The sequence below is a fragment of the Alligator sinensis genome, unplaced genomic scaffold (genome assembly GCF_000455745.1).
Source record: "Alligator sinensis unplaced genomic scaffold, ASM45574v1 scaffold258_2, whole genome shotgun sequence".
NCBI classification, from domain to species: Eukaryota; Metazoa; Chordata; order Crocodylia; family Alligatoridae; genus Alligator; species Alligator sinensis.
In genome coordinates this window covers 307,349-322,672 of record NW_005842398.1, presented here as the reverse complement: position 1 = coordinate 322,672, position 15,324 = coordinate 307,349, and the positions used below count along the sequence as shown (strand labels likewise).

Below are 15,324 nucleotides of genomic sequence, written 5' to 3'. Positions count from 1 at the left end.
CATTCTTCAAAAACCTCTGGGCAAATACAACCTTCAATCCTGTAGGGGATTTTTGCCAGTAATATCTCCTTTATAGACTTATATGAGAGCTACACATGCTTTCTTTAAATCTATTTCTAACAATTCAGTGGCAGGATTTTGTTTTGTTTAATTTTTTTTTAAAGATGTGAGAGCTGAGAAGGACCATTCCTGGGCAAATGTAAATAGCTATTAGGAATATATGGGAGTTATGCTTTCCTTAAACTTGCATCCAAAAAGAAGCTCTTACAGATGTAACCTCTTTTATGGGTTGGAAAGAGGTATTGGCCTAGAGGCTTCCTCAGAATGCAGGGAAATAATTATTTGAACTCCAAACTACTGAGCTAGCAAAATTAATACAGATGTAGTACAATGGTATCTATCCAAAAGGCAACTTTTACATGGGAACTTTTTTATCTTCACTTTTTTTCTATAAGCATCTCCCTCACTGTTTTCATTGCAATATCACTGCTCCTTTATTCAAAAACTGCTTCTTGAGTAACTGACTGTTACCTGTCTCATAAATTTGAAAGGTTCCACTGTTCAAAAAAGGAATATCCTGTGTCTGCCCAAAATCTCATTATTCCAAAAAGCTCACATTTGTCTTAAAGCTATTCTGATACATCTTAATCTAAACCATCATTTGTAATACAGGAGCAGCTAAGATCAAGTAAGATATCAGATCTGAGATCAGGCCCTCCCCTCCCCTCTCCACCAAGTTAAGCACTGGAAAGATGCAGCACAGGGCAATCGGTATACCAAAGAATTTACAGTCTAAATAGATGATGAGACAGAGTTGGAGGGAAAGCAGAGGCATAAAGAAGTGGAGTGATTTGTTGAAGACATTGCAGTATTTCCTGAATCCCAGTTCAGTACTGTACCTGCTGGACTCCAGTTTCCCTCAAGACAACTTCTGTCTCTGGCCATTTTACTTCAGCTTTTGTATTTTGCCCTTTTTAACTTCCATTGACTGGCAAAATACAGTCTTATCTAAAGCCATGGAAGATTGAGCTTAGAAGCATCCATTTTCCTAGAGGGTTACCATATTTCTTAATTGTGCCAAAAATACATTTAATGTGTTTGTATGTTCAATTAAATAGGTCCTACATAGACAACAATCCCAGCCTGCCAAGGAGAACTCCCCTCCGAGAGAAGAGGCCCCACCTCCACCTGTTGAGGACAGCTGTGCCAAAAAGCCAAGATCCCGCACCAAGATATCCTTAGAAGCTCTAGGCATCCTTCAGAGCTTCATCCATGATGTAGGCCTGTATCCTGATCAAGAGGCCATTCATACCCTTTCTGCTCAGCTGGATCTGCCCAAACACACCATTATCAAATTCTTCCAGAACCAACGTTATCATGTAAAGCACCATGGGAAGCTAAAAGAGCACTTGGGTACAGTCGTGGATGTGGCAGAGTACAAGGATGAAGAGCTGCTGACTGAATCAGAAGAAAATGACTGTGAAGAAGGCTCTGAGGAAATGTACAAAGTGGAACCTGAAGAGGAGAATCCTGACAAAAGCAAGGCAACTCCTTCAGAGATAATGGGAGATGGTAACGCAGAAAGCAATACATTAATTTGAGGATTTTGTTTGTTTTTTAGGTTTTTTCTTTTTTTTTCTTTTGCACACAATCCATGTGCAAACTGAATGAATTCATCATTGCCCAATCAGACGTTGTCTTGACACAGACACTCAAGTGTTAAACTTCTACATTTGACTGTAATAATCATTGTAATCATATAGGATTATGCCTTCATTACTCTTGCACTTACGAAAGGGACATCAAGCAAGTTAACAGGAAGAAAAAGACCTATAAAATCAATGAAGGAATATTTGCAACTCTGTGCATTTGTGTGTGTGTGTATCTATCTATCTATCTATCTAGATAGATAGATAGATAGATAGATATTAAAATTGCATGGGACAGAACTTTACAATCTGAGTACAGACTGTGAAATGAGTTCTTTAAAGATGAGACTAGTTTATGTATTAAAACCACTTCACAATGAGTTGCTTTGGCTTTTTGATAAACTGCTGCCTGCTCTCAGGGTGTGGTGACTATTTTTGAATTCCTATTTATTTTCTATGTTATTCCTGGTTGTTTTTTTTTATTATATGGCTTCCTATCTGGCAACTTGATGGGTAATTTTTGAGGTATGTATTTAAAGACATGAATCAACACTGCCAAAAAAAGAATAAAAAAAAGAGAACCTGGAAAAAAATCAGGGCACCTTTAAAAAAAAAAAAAAAAAAAAAAAAACCTGGAAAAAAAACTAGGCCCCTTTAAAAAAAAAAAAAAAAAAAAAAAGTAAGTTAAAGTACTTTAAACACAATACACATTTAATGATACAGCATGTTCCATTATTCAGACTGTCCTTTCTGTAGTGAACAGATCAATTTTCATGGAATTCAAAGCAAGCGAACCTGAAATTCTGTGCACAGAAGACTTGTACATTGACAAGGTCTTGAAAAATATCATTTTGAGATTTGATGTATGGAATTCATACTATGAACCACATTTTACTGTGGGTTTTATTTAACTGTTCTCTGTTTCAGATCTGAAAATTTATAAGCTTACTGTTTTGATGTGTTGCTTTTTTGTTTTTATGAAAGTAGAAGAGAAATTCAACATCATATATTAGGACACTGAAACATCAAACACATGGACAAAAAAATCTCTCTGGGTAATTTGCTGGTTGACTAATGGGAGCTCCCATTGCTGGCTTCCCCTTTTATCAGCCTCTCTCTATTTCTTTTAAACTTGGGCTTCCTTTGCTTCATGCACATTGTTATTTACATAAAGTAAAGTCTTGCATGCTGCAGCCCATGTCCAGTGCATGGCAGCCCCAGTACAAACATGTTTTCCAATCTTCCTGCAGCCTGGCATTTCCGGGTGATAAGAATGAGAGGCGGTTTCTCTGTAATACCTTAGCTGTCATAAATTGAAAAAGTTTTCCAGTGACCTATAGCATAGCAATTATACTACATAAAGCAGAACGAATGCTGACTGACTCTTCAATGGAACTTACAAGAAAGCTGCAATCTACTATAGTTTCCTACTGTTTTTAGGTATCCTGTTGGGACTGACACCAAGTAGCATAACTTCTTTCACTTCCATGCAGAGGTGCCAAGTACATGGGGGCCCAAGGGCCCTGGCCCCCTCTCAGGAGGAGGCTGTCACCTGAAATGCATAAAAATTTCCATCTATCCATCACCTTAGCCCCCTCCCCTGCCCTCTCCGATTCCCTGCCCGACAAAAATAAAAGTCGGCGCCTATGCTTCCATATAATGATTTTCAAGAGGAGACCTCACCTCTACTACTATTGCAGCTGGACTTATTTTCAGACTCCTTTCAGAAACTGCAGTCAAAACCACATCTGCAGGGTTTCTTTTCTACATGTTGTGCTTTTATGTATCCTTGACAAAGACCTCATACAACATCACTTTGAAAGTTATTTTCTGTTTACTGCACCAGGCATTGTAATATAAATGTTAATACTGTTTATATATTTGAAAGGTATAAAAGATAGCAGTTAAAACAAACTACACACACACACACACACACACACACACACACACACAACCTCTATGTGTAGATATTTACTCAGAACATACAATACAGGGAGAAGACGTGTTGCAATACTAGCTAATTTTAGCTGCTCAGTAACCTCTGAAGTTTTTAAAGGGACTTTTTCAAATAATCATAGAATCATAGAAAATGTTTGAAACATGAGAGTATTTGCATTAATTCCATGTACCTTTGCAAAATGATGGTGGTTTGCTTAAGCCCCTCTTGCTCTTCATCCTTTATTTCTGTAGTATGCTGCAGCTTTAATCAGAAGTTCAGTGGTTGCTGCTTTATGTTCTCCTCAGAGCTACTCTTTCAAACCTGTCTTCTTATACTGTTGCTGAAATCACTCCATACATGTAAAAAGAAACTGAATTTTGCCAAGCTCTTGCAAGGTTGTTCACCTGTTGATGGCATCGGCATTTGGGTATCTTTTACACTTCAACCAAAAATTTTATTAGGTATTTTTTCAATGCTGAGTCTTGCCTTTTATTTTTATGTTCACTGCCAATTTTGCAGTGGTTCTAAGTGAATCTGTGGGCATTTTAGCCTGTGGTCTTGCCAGAACTTTGCGAATTACAATGCATATATGTCTATTTATTCAATATCCATCATATATCTATTTGGAAAAAGAAACTTTTCTTGTAGTGCCTCTTAACAAAGCACAATTTTCCGCCTTTTTTGTGAAATAAAAAAAACAAAACAACAAAAAAAAAAAACAAATTGTGTTTTATTGCAGTATCAACAATGTGAATAAGGATTAACATATTGTAAATGTTCTTTTTTCCATGTAAATCAACTTTATCTTTGTTATCACTAAGTGATAATTAATTTTTAACTTATGTGCATTGTTAGGCTGTTAGAATTTTTTGGTTGTTGAAATAAAACTCATTCAATAAATATGACTTAATTTGTCAAGTAATTTACTGGGACTTACTTTCTTCCCTACCGTATTCAAATGAAACAGGCCTATGGAATAAAAGAAAATAAGTGTTCTTATTCTGCAAAAAAAAAATTGATCCAGAAAGCACATGGATACAATTTGTTAAATCCACATGGGTTCCCTGAAGTCACTGGAACGTTAGTGATTTACACCACTGAAGAATCAGACCCATCATATTACTGGATTTTTGTAGTCTTTAGACTGTGTCTGATTATATACACACAACACACACCCCACATCTGTTATGGGCTGAGGAGGGAGAGTGTGGATGTCTTTTAACCAGCCAGATTGCTGTAAAATAAATAGTTTTAGCCTTCATTCTTCTTTTACTGGTGGATATTTCCTGCTCGTAGACAAAAAGCCACAAATAACTACATCAGGAAACTTTTGGTGCACACATGTCCATGGTTAATGAACATAATAAAAAGCTTTATTTTCTTGATATTGGGGACATCCTACTGAGTGTCTAAAGGAATGCTGGAAGGATTGTTGAACCAGAGAAGCGTGTTAAAATGATTTTTGAGGGAATATAAATAAATGGAAAAAATTGCTCAAAACTCTTAAGCTAACTAAGTGGTGAATTCCTGGATTCCATCCTACCAGACAGAATTTATATTGAACTTCGGATTGAGCAGTGATCTTTTAGGCATCTTTAGGTACTGTGATTCTTTTCTCATTGCTACGATACAGCAGTTCTTTCTTCAATGACTCATTTGCATTCCATATGAAACATCAGCATACTTCCCTCTTAAAAAAAGAAAAGAAAAAAGACAATAGATAACCATGTCATATGATATCCAGCCACCTGCTTGTCAAATGAATTTTCAGAATTTCATCAGAGACCAGGTAAAAACAACTGTATGTTAATTTGATGCTGCTGGAGTTGGAAGCTACACACAGAGCACCATTTGGTTGTGTGTTCTAGAACGCATAATTGCTACTTTTCACTTAATTTTGCTTACCTTGAGTGATGAATGACTCCCAGGGCATCTTTCCTTCTGCTCTGGAAGTAATAAGCAAGTAGCTATACTGTACCTATCAACAGACAACAGCAACAACACTTACCAGTGTTGAAACCACAGCCATTCTAGCATCTGAACAGATGCACTCTTCAGAAAATCTTAGCTCAGTATTAGGGACATTCACTGCTCTGGATTACCAGCACATTCTTCTTGAACACTAGCTGTTGTTCCAGGCCTCTGGATTTCCATAGCCTTCAGTGGCTTTTAGGACATGGTTCAGCAAAGCGCTTGTAGGTATAAATAAGGCCATCTGCATTTCCCAACTAGTTTGGTTGTTTTGAAGACTGCAAGGTGTTGAGTACTTATGTCCATTTAAACCAATAGTGGCTTTGCATCTTGTAATAGGCAGGCAACAAAACCCCCAGTAACATCAACTTTGCTCTGTATCTTTTCGATCACTTTCAGCATACACTGTATTTTTTAATTTGAAAAAAAAATCCTACAAACATATGGGTACTTCTTCCAAACCTTTAAAAACAATCATTTAATAGCTGCTACGGCAGAAATATTTCTATTAATAATGCTTCTATTTCTCTACACTTTACCTGCTGCTGCTGTCTGTTGTTAGGCCTGTTTTATCTTCCAGACATATGTATTTCCATTTCAAACCTATGTGATTGAACAAATAAACATTTAAGATTTTTTTTTAATTATGTTCATGAGCATACTGCCTATTGCCTGCAATTCATCCTCATTTAGGAATAACAGTACAACCAGTCCCATCCTTTTATCTAGGAACCAAGGATTCTCCTTCAATGAAATTGATTAGCATCCCTCATTGATCAATGTTCTCTTGACATACTGGATACATTAGATGTATAGAAATAAGAGCTAAAAAACCATACATAAGTTTGGAAGTAAGCAAATGCTATTTTAAAATAATAAAGAAGTCATTATAAAAAATCTCCATTTACAATGTAAAGTGCATTTATTTATGCCCATTTTAAAAAGACCCATTTTAACACAAAATAACACATGCTAAGTCAACAAAGAGGGAAATGCTGCAGGCTAGGAAGTGCAACAAGGCTAACCTGATATGGGAAATGTAGAAATCTTAAATCCTTGAAAGTAAGTCATGAACAATGTGGCATGTTAAGAGATGCGGGTGATGCATCATGTTATGAGAATAGAGTGCTCTAATTCTTATACAAGCAGTAGGAAAGGTGTTGCTGGGCAATCTCATTCGAATAGCGTGAAGCTGGCATTCTTTCTCCTTGGATGTGGTGCAGATCTTCGGAAACTTGCCAGACCCAGTGTGTATGAAGGACATGTTGATCTCCCCACAATCAAATGATTGTGGAAAAGACCAAATAGCTCTCTGGCCCATTTCTTTATGTATATGTTTTTCCTGGCAGCCAGATTCTGATTTTGGTCATACACATGTAAATCATGAGAAGTAAGTTATTGAAGTCAACAGAGTTATGCTGGTGTAGGAACTGGCACGAAGTCTGAATTGGATAAACTTCAGTAACAATTGTTTAGCATTTATCTGTCATCGTTGTAGCTGGCTTTGGCCATGTTAAAGCATTTGCATGCTCTAATTCATGTTTTACCTTAACACAGGGTGTCCAACGTGATACAGAGATTCAACATGTCTACCTGTTTTCTAATTCTGTATATTTAAGTGCACACATTTCCCTGATGTAAGAGCACTTACATAGGTGTGCAGGTCCAACCATATTAAAGACCATGCATAAGTACATGTTAAGTACACCTGGTTCTTAATGCAAAAAGGGGCCATTGAGTCATCTAATTTAACCTCCAACAAATTATAGTACATAGAATTTCTTCCAGTTACTCCTGTACTGAGTACGATAACATATTTTCCAAAAAAAATACTACACACCTTCCAAAAAAACGATTACAAAGCAATATAGAATCCAGCGCTTGCTTCCCTTTGTGGTTTACTTTATTGGCTAATCACTGCTGCTGTAAATTTATGTTCCAAAGTTGTCTGGTTTTAGCCACCAGCCATTGTTTCTGTTGTCTTCCTCACCTAGATTAGAGAATCCTTTAGCACCTGGAATTTTCTCCATGTGGAGGTTCTGCCCCAAGCAGAAATGGTTTCCTGATTTGGAGCCTTAGTTCTCAACTAACATTTTTTAGTTGTTCTTTCAGTGAAAATTGTATCTTTCATTAACATCTGCATCCCCCTTTCTATTCTCTTGATTAACTTTTCAGGCTCATGGGGAAAGAGGTGCAGTCAGTGGGGCCTGTCACAGGGCCCTCACAGGCTGGGGGCACCCATGGTTGTAGCTTTATGTCTATAGTGAATAGGACCTAGGTCTGATCCTGTGCAGTAAGGTAAAGTTGAGATTAATTCTGCTGAGGTCAGTGACATCACACTCATGTACTATTAAGGAGAGATGGCTTTTTTCTGGAACCAAAGGTTCCATAATTAGCCTTCCACAGATAAGTTACCCAAAATGTATCTTTACTGTAACTTGGCTGAAATCAACAGGTCCTACAGTGATCTTACTTACAATGGGCTTAACTGTCCTTGATGCCAATCAGACATCCAAATGTGGTCCAGTGAAACTGGCCTTCTGAGCTCTGTATAGAGACCGTGTAAGGTGGAGTCATACCTGCTCTGTGTGTGGTCATTAAAGGTTCCAAACTCATTTTTTATTAAACTAAGTGTTTGAATCTGTCCTTAGCTGACATTTCCCCTTCTCTCTTGCTCCCACCTCCACTTCCATGAAGTGTGCGGCACTGGCGCCTGCTTTCCTGTGAGCAGTCCCTATAATGTGTTGTGTTCCATTAGGATGAAAGGTGCCATTCAAATGTAAAATCATCTGACTGTTACCATACATAACAAACAAATCATCTGGGATAACACACTCACACAAGCAGCAAAATACAACATTCCTAGTATGTGATTCTTAAAAGGAATACATTAGTCTCAACTCTGTTAAACTGCTGTCATCATGTCTATGGTTGCCTTTTGCTTTAACTCGTATACTGCTTGTCTGTAAAACTGACATTTTAATGGACACACAAAATGCTGGGGGGACTGCTACAGGAGGGCTGTTAAACATAAAGTTAAATGCTGACATTATACTAAAGGACTAAACAGCCTGGATAAAAGCTGTTTCTTGTTTCAGTCCTTTTGATCTCTAGAGCACATCCTTCTATAGATCATAGTTTTCTTTGCGTTGAAATAACTTGAAATAAAATCAATGCGTCTCCCTCTCGCACAAATTCAACTGATCTGGACTGTCTTGCATAAAATAAACAGCAGTTGCCAAGTTGAAATCAAATTCCAATAAAGCGCTTTCTTGTGCTTTAAAAAAAAAAAAAAAGAACATGATTGACTTCGTGCTGCAATGAGTCAAATGCACAGAAACCTAGTAAGAATTGTTCTGAAATGACCGATGGTGTTTTACCATCTGATGTTAATTGGCACCCTGGTTTGCAATCTCACCTTAGAAGCCAAGCACTTCAACAGCCATAGGGAGATTTAGGTTGGATACTGTGCAGGCTGGGAGCGATCCCTTTTTGTGCTCTGCGTGGGCTGTGGCCAGCAGCCCGGGCACGCTGGGTCGGAGAAAACAGGTGACACGCTAAAATTAGGCACGGACTCGTAATGGTTGATTTAAAGCTTGTTTACTTACACCGAAGATGGTCGCGGTGTAGGCTGGACAGTTTCCCAGGCAAAGCTCTGATTAAATCCTCGTTTGAGGACTATGACAAGCTCGGGTCTCTCCCACGGAGTTGCTGAGGCTCCGTGGGTCCTTTTATTCACTCACAATTCACTCACATGAAGTTTGCTAGGCTCCGTGGGTCACTCACATGAAGTTTGCTAGGCTCCATGGGTCCTTTTGCGCGCAGGACGAGGGATACATCGAGGATTGCGAACGGCGACGGGGAGAGGCTAGAGGCTGATCGGACCTCTGTTGCCTGCTTGAAATGCGCTGGGTCCAATAGGCTCCGCAGCGCTTAGAGATCTTCACACAGCGTGAAGTCTCCTCCTCCTGGTGTTCATGGAGTCCTCCAACTTGGGCGGAAACCACTCAAGCTTTTTATACGGCTAGCAAGCCAATCACTAGCCGCCACATGCGAATAATTTCACGCAAGCCAATAATGGGGCTCGAATTATCATACAAATGGCGGGAACTCTTTGCAATGAGCATTTCTTAGCTGCAAAGAAGAAATGCACACTGCAAAGAAAGCTACGAATTGGTGGGAAAATAATTCAGTGGTGCCAAAGCGCACACAAAAACAAAAGTCACACCCTTGGGTTGTGACAGATACGAGAGAGAACTTTGTCACTATGAAGGTTGTTAAGCACTGGATCAGGATATGTAGAGCGATTTGAGGAATCTCCATCCGTGGACATTTTTAAGAGTATATTAAACAAACAATAGTCTAGGATGATTTAGACAGGGAGGATCCTATCTTAAGGATGGGATTAAACTAGTTGACCTTCTGAAGTCTGTTCCAGCCTTACATTTCTTTTATTCTTTTGAACAGGGCTGTCTGCTGGCCTGTGAGTGCATGCACCCCAGAGGCGTTAACCTGTGGTTCCTGGGCTCCCAGTCTGGACACTGCTACCACTCCAACTGCTGCTGCCACACCTGGAGTCTCTGGGCTCTCTTCTCTCTTTCAGCTTCCTCTTCTTGCTCTCACCTCTGGACATAGGGTAGGGCAGCTCAGCCAAGAGAGGTTACAACTAGGGAGCCTGGGGACTTAGAGCAGTGTTGGGGGAGGGGGAGAGGGGGCAGCACTGTGCAGTGAAGGAAGGTTTCTGCCATATGGAGGGTGGAGGAGGGGCATGCAGTGTGTTGGGTGGGGAGAGGTGCTTGCTGCATGACATGGTGTAATGGCTCTGGCATTTAAGTCTGAAGTTAAGACAGCACTGCTTAGAGAATGAACTACCCTCTAGGGGTGTGCGAAGTGGGCCCTATTCAATTTGGATTCAGATTCGGCCCAAATTGGGGAGAATGACTTGATTCATTGATTCGGATCACTGTCCCTGATTCGATTCAGCCGAATCTGAAGATTTGATGCTGATTCAGAGAATCGGCGATTCGGGCATAGAAACAGTTATAAAAGTTTTTTCTACATACCTCGAGGTACCAGCATAGTTTGTGAATGCTGTGATGCAGGGGCAAATGGAGCATCCCACGGGAGTGTGGGGGGGCCCTTCACGTGCTCAGCGATGAATCCAGAAGTGGACTGGAAGTGCTTCTGGTCCACTTCCAGGTCTGCCAGGGAGTGCGCTGGGCCCCCCCCCGCATTTCCTCCCGGGTCAGCATCGGACACATAGGGACCCTGGATGCCCCTCCCAGACCCAGCAGGCACCAGTCACTGAGCATCGCAGCGTTGATGAGCCGCCTGCTACCTAGAGGTATGTAGAAAAAACATTTAAAGATGTGTCTATGTCCGACTCTCTGAATCTTTCTGAATCTCTATGAATTGATTCAGAGGGCTCATTCAATGCAGAGAAATTCAAGTGTCTTCTGATTTGATTCAGATTCTGAGATTCGGCCACTGAATTGGGCCAAATCTCCACCAAATAGAATCAGGGACCAAAGCTTCACACAGCCCTACTACCCTCCAGTAGCAGAATTGTTCTAGTCTGAGGATCGTTTCTGAGGAGGTAGAAGGGTATTGTAGACAAATTGCATTGTCATAGTCCGTGGTGCCTTTGGCCTTCATTCCCTGAGGCTGTCTCTTTCTTTCTTCACTTGCAGTATATTTCAGTCTACAGACTAAAGGAATAATGCTTTGGGTTTTTGAAGCTATTTAAAATGTTGCATGTGAATTCAGTGTGCACAAAAGCTTACCTGCCCAATGGAACTAGAGACTAAACTCACCATTGCCAGCCTGTAGGTAATATGCTGCATGTGCAGCGGTTGTATAAGCTTCTATGCACTGCCTTGCCAATGTCTCCTTGCCCTAACCTGGAAAGAACAGCAGTAGGAGCAAGGGGATTCTTCAGCTGCCTTATCTGTGTGGTCAGTGGAGTCTGTTCAAATTACCAGTTAGTAGATTTATTTGAAAGTTTTGTCCTGAGGGAAAATTATGAAATGGCAGAACTTGGTTTAGTCCCAAAACAGGATCAAAATTTGTAATCTCAGATTTTTTTTTTCCTAAGCAGAAGTATTCTAAATTTGTATTCCAAATTCCAGGTTTTGAACTTCTTGAAACTTTGTTGACTTTAGAACACAAATGTCAAAATGTTCCCACCTTATTCATATTTTTAATGAAACTGGTGTGTTTCTGTGAAATGTTTTGATTTAATCTAATCAACAATATCTAGCAGTAAACTGTTCTGTTGGAAAAATGTTTTCCAGTTGAATAGGTTGGGTTCAGCTATATTGTGTGGTGCTTTTCAGATGTAGATACAGATACTGGGCTTTTGGGGCACTGGACTGAGAGCGCATCACCAATTTATACCACCAACAACTGTCAAATTCAAACAACTTTCAGCTTCTGTCAACCAGAATGGCATTTGAGTATATCACTTTGCGGTAAAAGATGCTGTTTCTCATCTCCATCGTATATCTACATTTACCTTCTAAAAGCACTCCTTTAAGAGCCTAGTGTAAGGGAGATAGTCCTTTCTCCAGAGCTAAGATTAACAAAGAAATAAAACACACCTGGGGAGCCAAAAGAAATGCTGCCCTAATACAACCAAAGTCTTTGTTATCCAAACTCACTGTTAGCCAAAATGGGGTCATGTCCTCTGACAGCTGCTAATTATATACAAAATTCCCGTAATTACCTGAAACCTCAATTATCTGATTTACTAGCACCACAACATTTAACTAATCTAGGTGTGCCATTTTTAATTTCTGGTATTCAGGATCTGTGGTAGTCTTTTAGTGACACATTTCTTGCAATGATTTAATTCCTTGCTAGATTCTATTTTTGTCAAAGATCCTGCACCCACATAAGACTTATTGCTAGTAGTCGGCATTTAAATGGAGTGTTTTCAGAACTGTCTATTAGCAGGATTTCCCTTTGATTTTAAGTTCTGTCTGGTTGTGAAAGCAATCTAGTGGGCCAGTGTATGCTTGTCTAATTTTACATAAAAAGTTTGGCTTTACTTATATTTGGGGGAGGGTAAATCCAGGTTTCAGTGAAATGAAAGTGTTTTGCCAGTTTCTATGTATGGTTTCTGTGGACCATAGTACTTGCAGAGATGTCTTGGGTAATTAAAAATCCAGTTCTCTGCTATTGTAGGCAGCCATGTCATAATATGGTCTATTCTTGTTTTTGTTGCACCTAGTCCAGGAGTATGGAGAGGGGATATAAGGAACCACCATCACTTTTCGACCTAAAGATAGCAGGCTGCAAGGGCCTGGAAACTGTGCAAGCATCGGGGGAGCCCTAGCCCTGCCCAAGGAGCTCTGGTTGAGTGATTTCTGGGCCATGACAAGCCACATAAGCCTCATTCTCATGTTGCACCTCCCAGTAACACGTATAGGTCCAGGTTTTGTGTAAGCTCTGCAGCAGCACTTTGAATATGTGTCCCCTGAAGACATAATGCTCTTTGATCCTGCCTGTGCTGTAGTGACTGCCCAGCCCTCTATAGCACATGGATTAGCTACAAAGAATGGTCTCTGCTTAGATCATGGGCAGATCATGGTGATACAGGTTCATTTCACAGATTTGTCACACACTTCTCTTGGGCCATTGGGAAACTCAGTCTTTCTGTGTCTCAGTTCCTCACCTATAAATGGAGCTAATAGCATCACATGTTGCTCCTCCTGCCTTTTGACTGTGTAGTCAATTTAGTTCTTTAGTACTTGAGGGCATAGACTATCCCTTGTCATACATGTGTTACCCACTTAGCCCAGTGGTACCCAACCTTCTGGCCATGCAGGCTGGATGAGTGGCACAAGTTTGGCCCATGGGCCGGATCCCACATGAGCGCAGTCCACAGGTGCAATCTTGTGGGCCTGACCCTGCATACTGGATATGGCTGAGTGCCCACCTGACTCTGCACACTGGCATGACCCTGCACAGGCGTGATAGCATTCAGGGCCACTTTGTCTGTCCTGCAGGGTTCCCCACACACCTGGAAATTTGGCAGAAGGGGAATGTCAATTAACAGTGATATTGCTTCCTTACTGCCAAATTTTTGGATCCGTGGAGAGACCTGTGGTCAGATCTGGCCCATGGGCCAGAGTTAGAGTACCCTTGGCCTATCCCAGTGGAGACCGAGTTTCATTTGGAAGCCTCTTTGGCAGGCTGCAATACAAATGATACATTTAATAAACCTCAGCCTGAAAATGAAGCTGTAGTCCTGGCAAGCTCTGCTTGGTCAGAGTAACACCATGATGGCACAAGTGCATGCGACTAAGTTAAGTAATATAAGGTTGCCAGGAAGGGTTGGCATTTTGTAACCTAAAGGAAACAAGGAAGTGGGCACTGATTGGATGCAGAATTAACCAAAGATGAAATGGCATATGTGACTAACAACATGTAGCCAGAGGTATAAAAAAATGTATAGCTGTAAGAAATTGTATCACTTGAGACTCCGCTGAGCAACTTTGACCACTGTGAATCCCTAAGGAATCAGCAATATCTGGCCAGCTGACCCAACTTCCTTTGATTCCAAAGCTATAATTATTGTTGTAAATAAGTTAGTGCATATGCATATCCCAGTAAAGCTGTTGATATATGACTGGCATAGTCTTGCTGATCATTAATTTTGTTCTCCACCCCATCTAAAATTTAAAGTAACAAATTGGCATCCCTGGGTAGGCCTGAGTGTGAGATGATGAGTGTTGAGAGCTTTAAGGAACACAAGGAAAAGGGTTGTAACCTGTTTTGTGGGGTAGATTGCTCAGATTGCATTAGGCTCAGGAGGAACTAGGGATTCTTTCTCCCTCAGAAAAAGAAAAAAAAAAGGCTTAATGGTGAAAGCACTAAAAAAAGAGTTATTGGAATTAGAAAAATGGGTGGTGACCAGATAACTCCAAATGTTTGGGATAAAGACTCATTTTTTGGGCTGTGTAAGTTAAAAAAAAACAATGTAATCAATGATCCTCCCTTGTAGTTTCAGTGTGAAAGCCCAGAGTATGCAAGGCCCTGAACAAAGAGGTGCAACAGAAAGAGCAGGATCTCCGAGAGGAGAAGTGTGAGGCTGAGAAGCTGTGGCAAAAGTTGGCAGGCTTGCAGGCTCAAATGAAAGTGTTGCAGGGGACATGTCTAAAAGATGCTGTAGTAATTACAAAGTTAGAAAAGCAAGTAGAAATGTTATAGGATCCAAAAGGAGAAGCAGACAGGGAGATAGTCATGGAAGCATAAAGCACAGGACAGGCAGGGAGCAGTGTGGGCAGTCTTGAAAGACTCCCAGAATAAGGCTGGGCTCAACCATAGCCAATGCCAGTGGAAAATACAGGAGTTAGAGGCTAAACTATGAGCGTCAAAAGGAACCACAGCCTCAATACAAGGGGAAAATGGTGCAGGGGAGGTCTAGTGATAATGAACAATGGAACAATGATGACCCAGACTTATATGCCCCACATTATGACTATGAGAATGACAGTTGAAGCAATGAGCCACATTGGCCATCACCTTTGATGCATGCTCCAACAAAAGGGAGGTGAATCAAGTCCAATGGCCCTGATTACAGGTACTTGAATTACTGCTGACAGGGAAATAGGGCACAAACAGAGGTGTTCATGGAAACAAAGCCATTTACCTCAGAACAGTTAAAAGCAGCAGGAAAATCATTAGGCTCTTTAAATAGGGACACTGCTGTGAGTTGGCTGGCTCAAGCACAGCACCTGCCTAGTGGACAAAAGGGGCTTT

The 15,324-nt window shown here is 40.5% G+C and overlaps 1 protein-coding gene across 4 annotated transcripts in view; it reads left to right on the top strand.

Moving 5' to 3' along the window:
* SATB2 (SATB homeobox 2) overlaps window positions 1–2,280 on the top strand; it is a 168,116-nt gene extending 165,836 nt beyond the window's left edge. For 2 of the 4 annotated variants that reach the window (XM_006029768.3, XM_025211265.1), the window contains one exon: window positions 1,119–2,280. In XM_006029768.3, the coding sequence (XP_006029830.1) occupies window positions 1,119–1,601 (483 nt within the window). In that variant the 3' untranslated portion in view covers window positions 1,602–2,280. The remainder of the gene's footprint in view (window positions 1–1,118) is intronic. The other 2 variants (XM_025211268.1, XM_025211266.1) reach the window with 1 other exon arrangement.
* The last annotated feature ends 13,044 nt before the right edge of the window (window positions 2,281–15,324 follow it).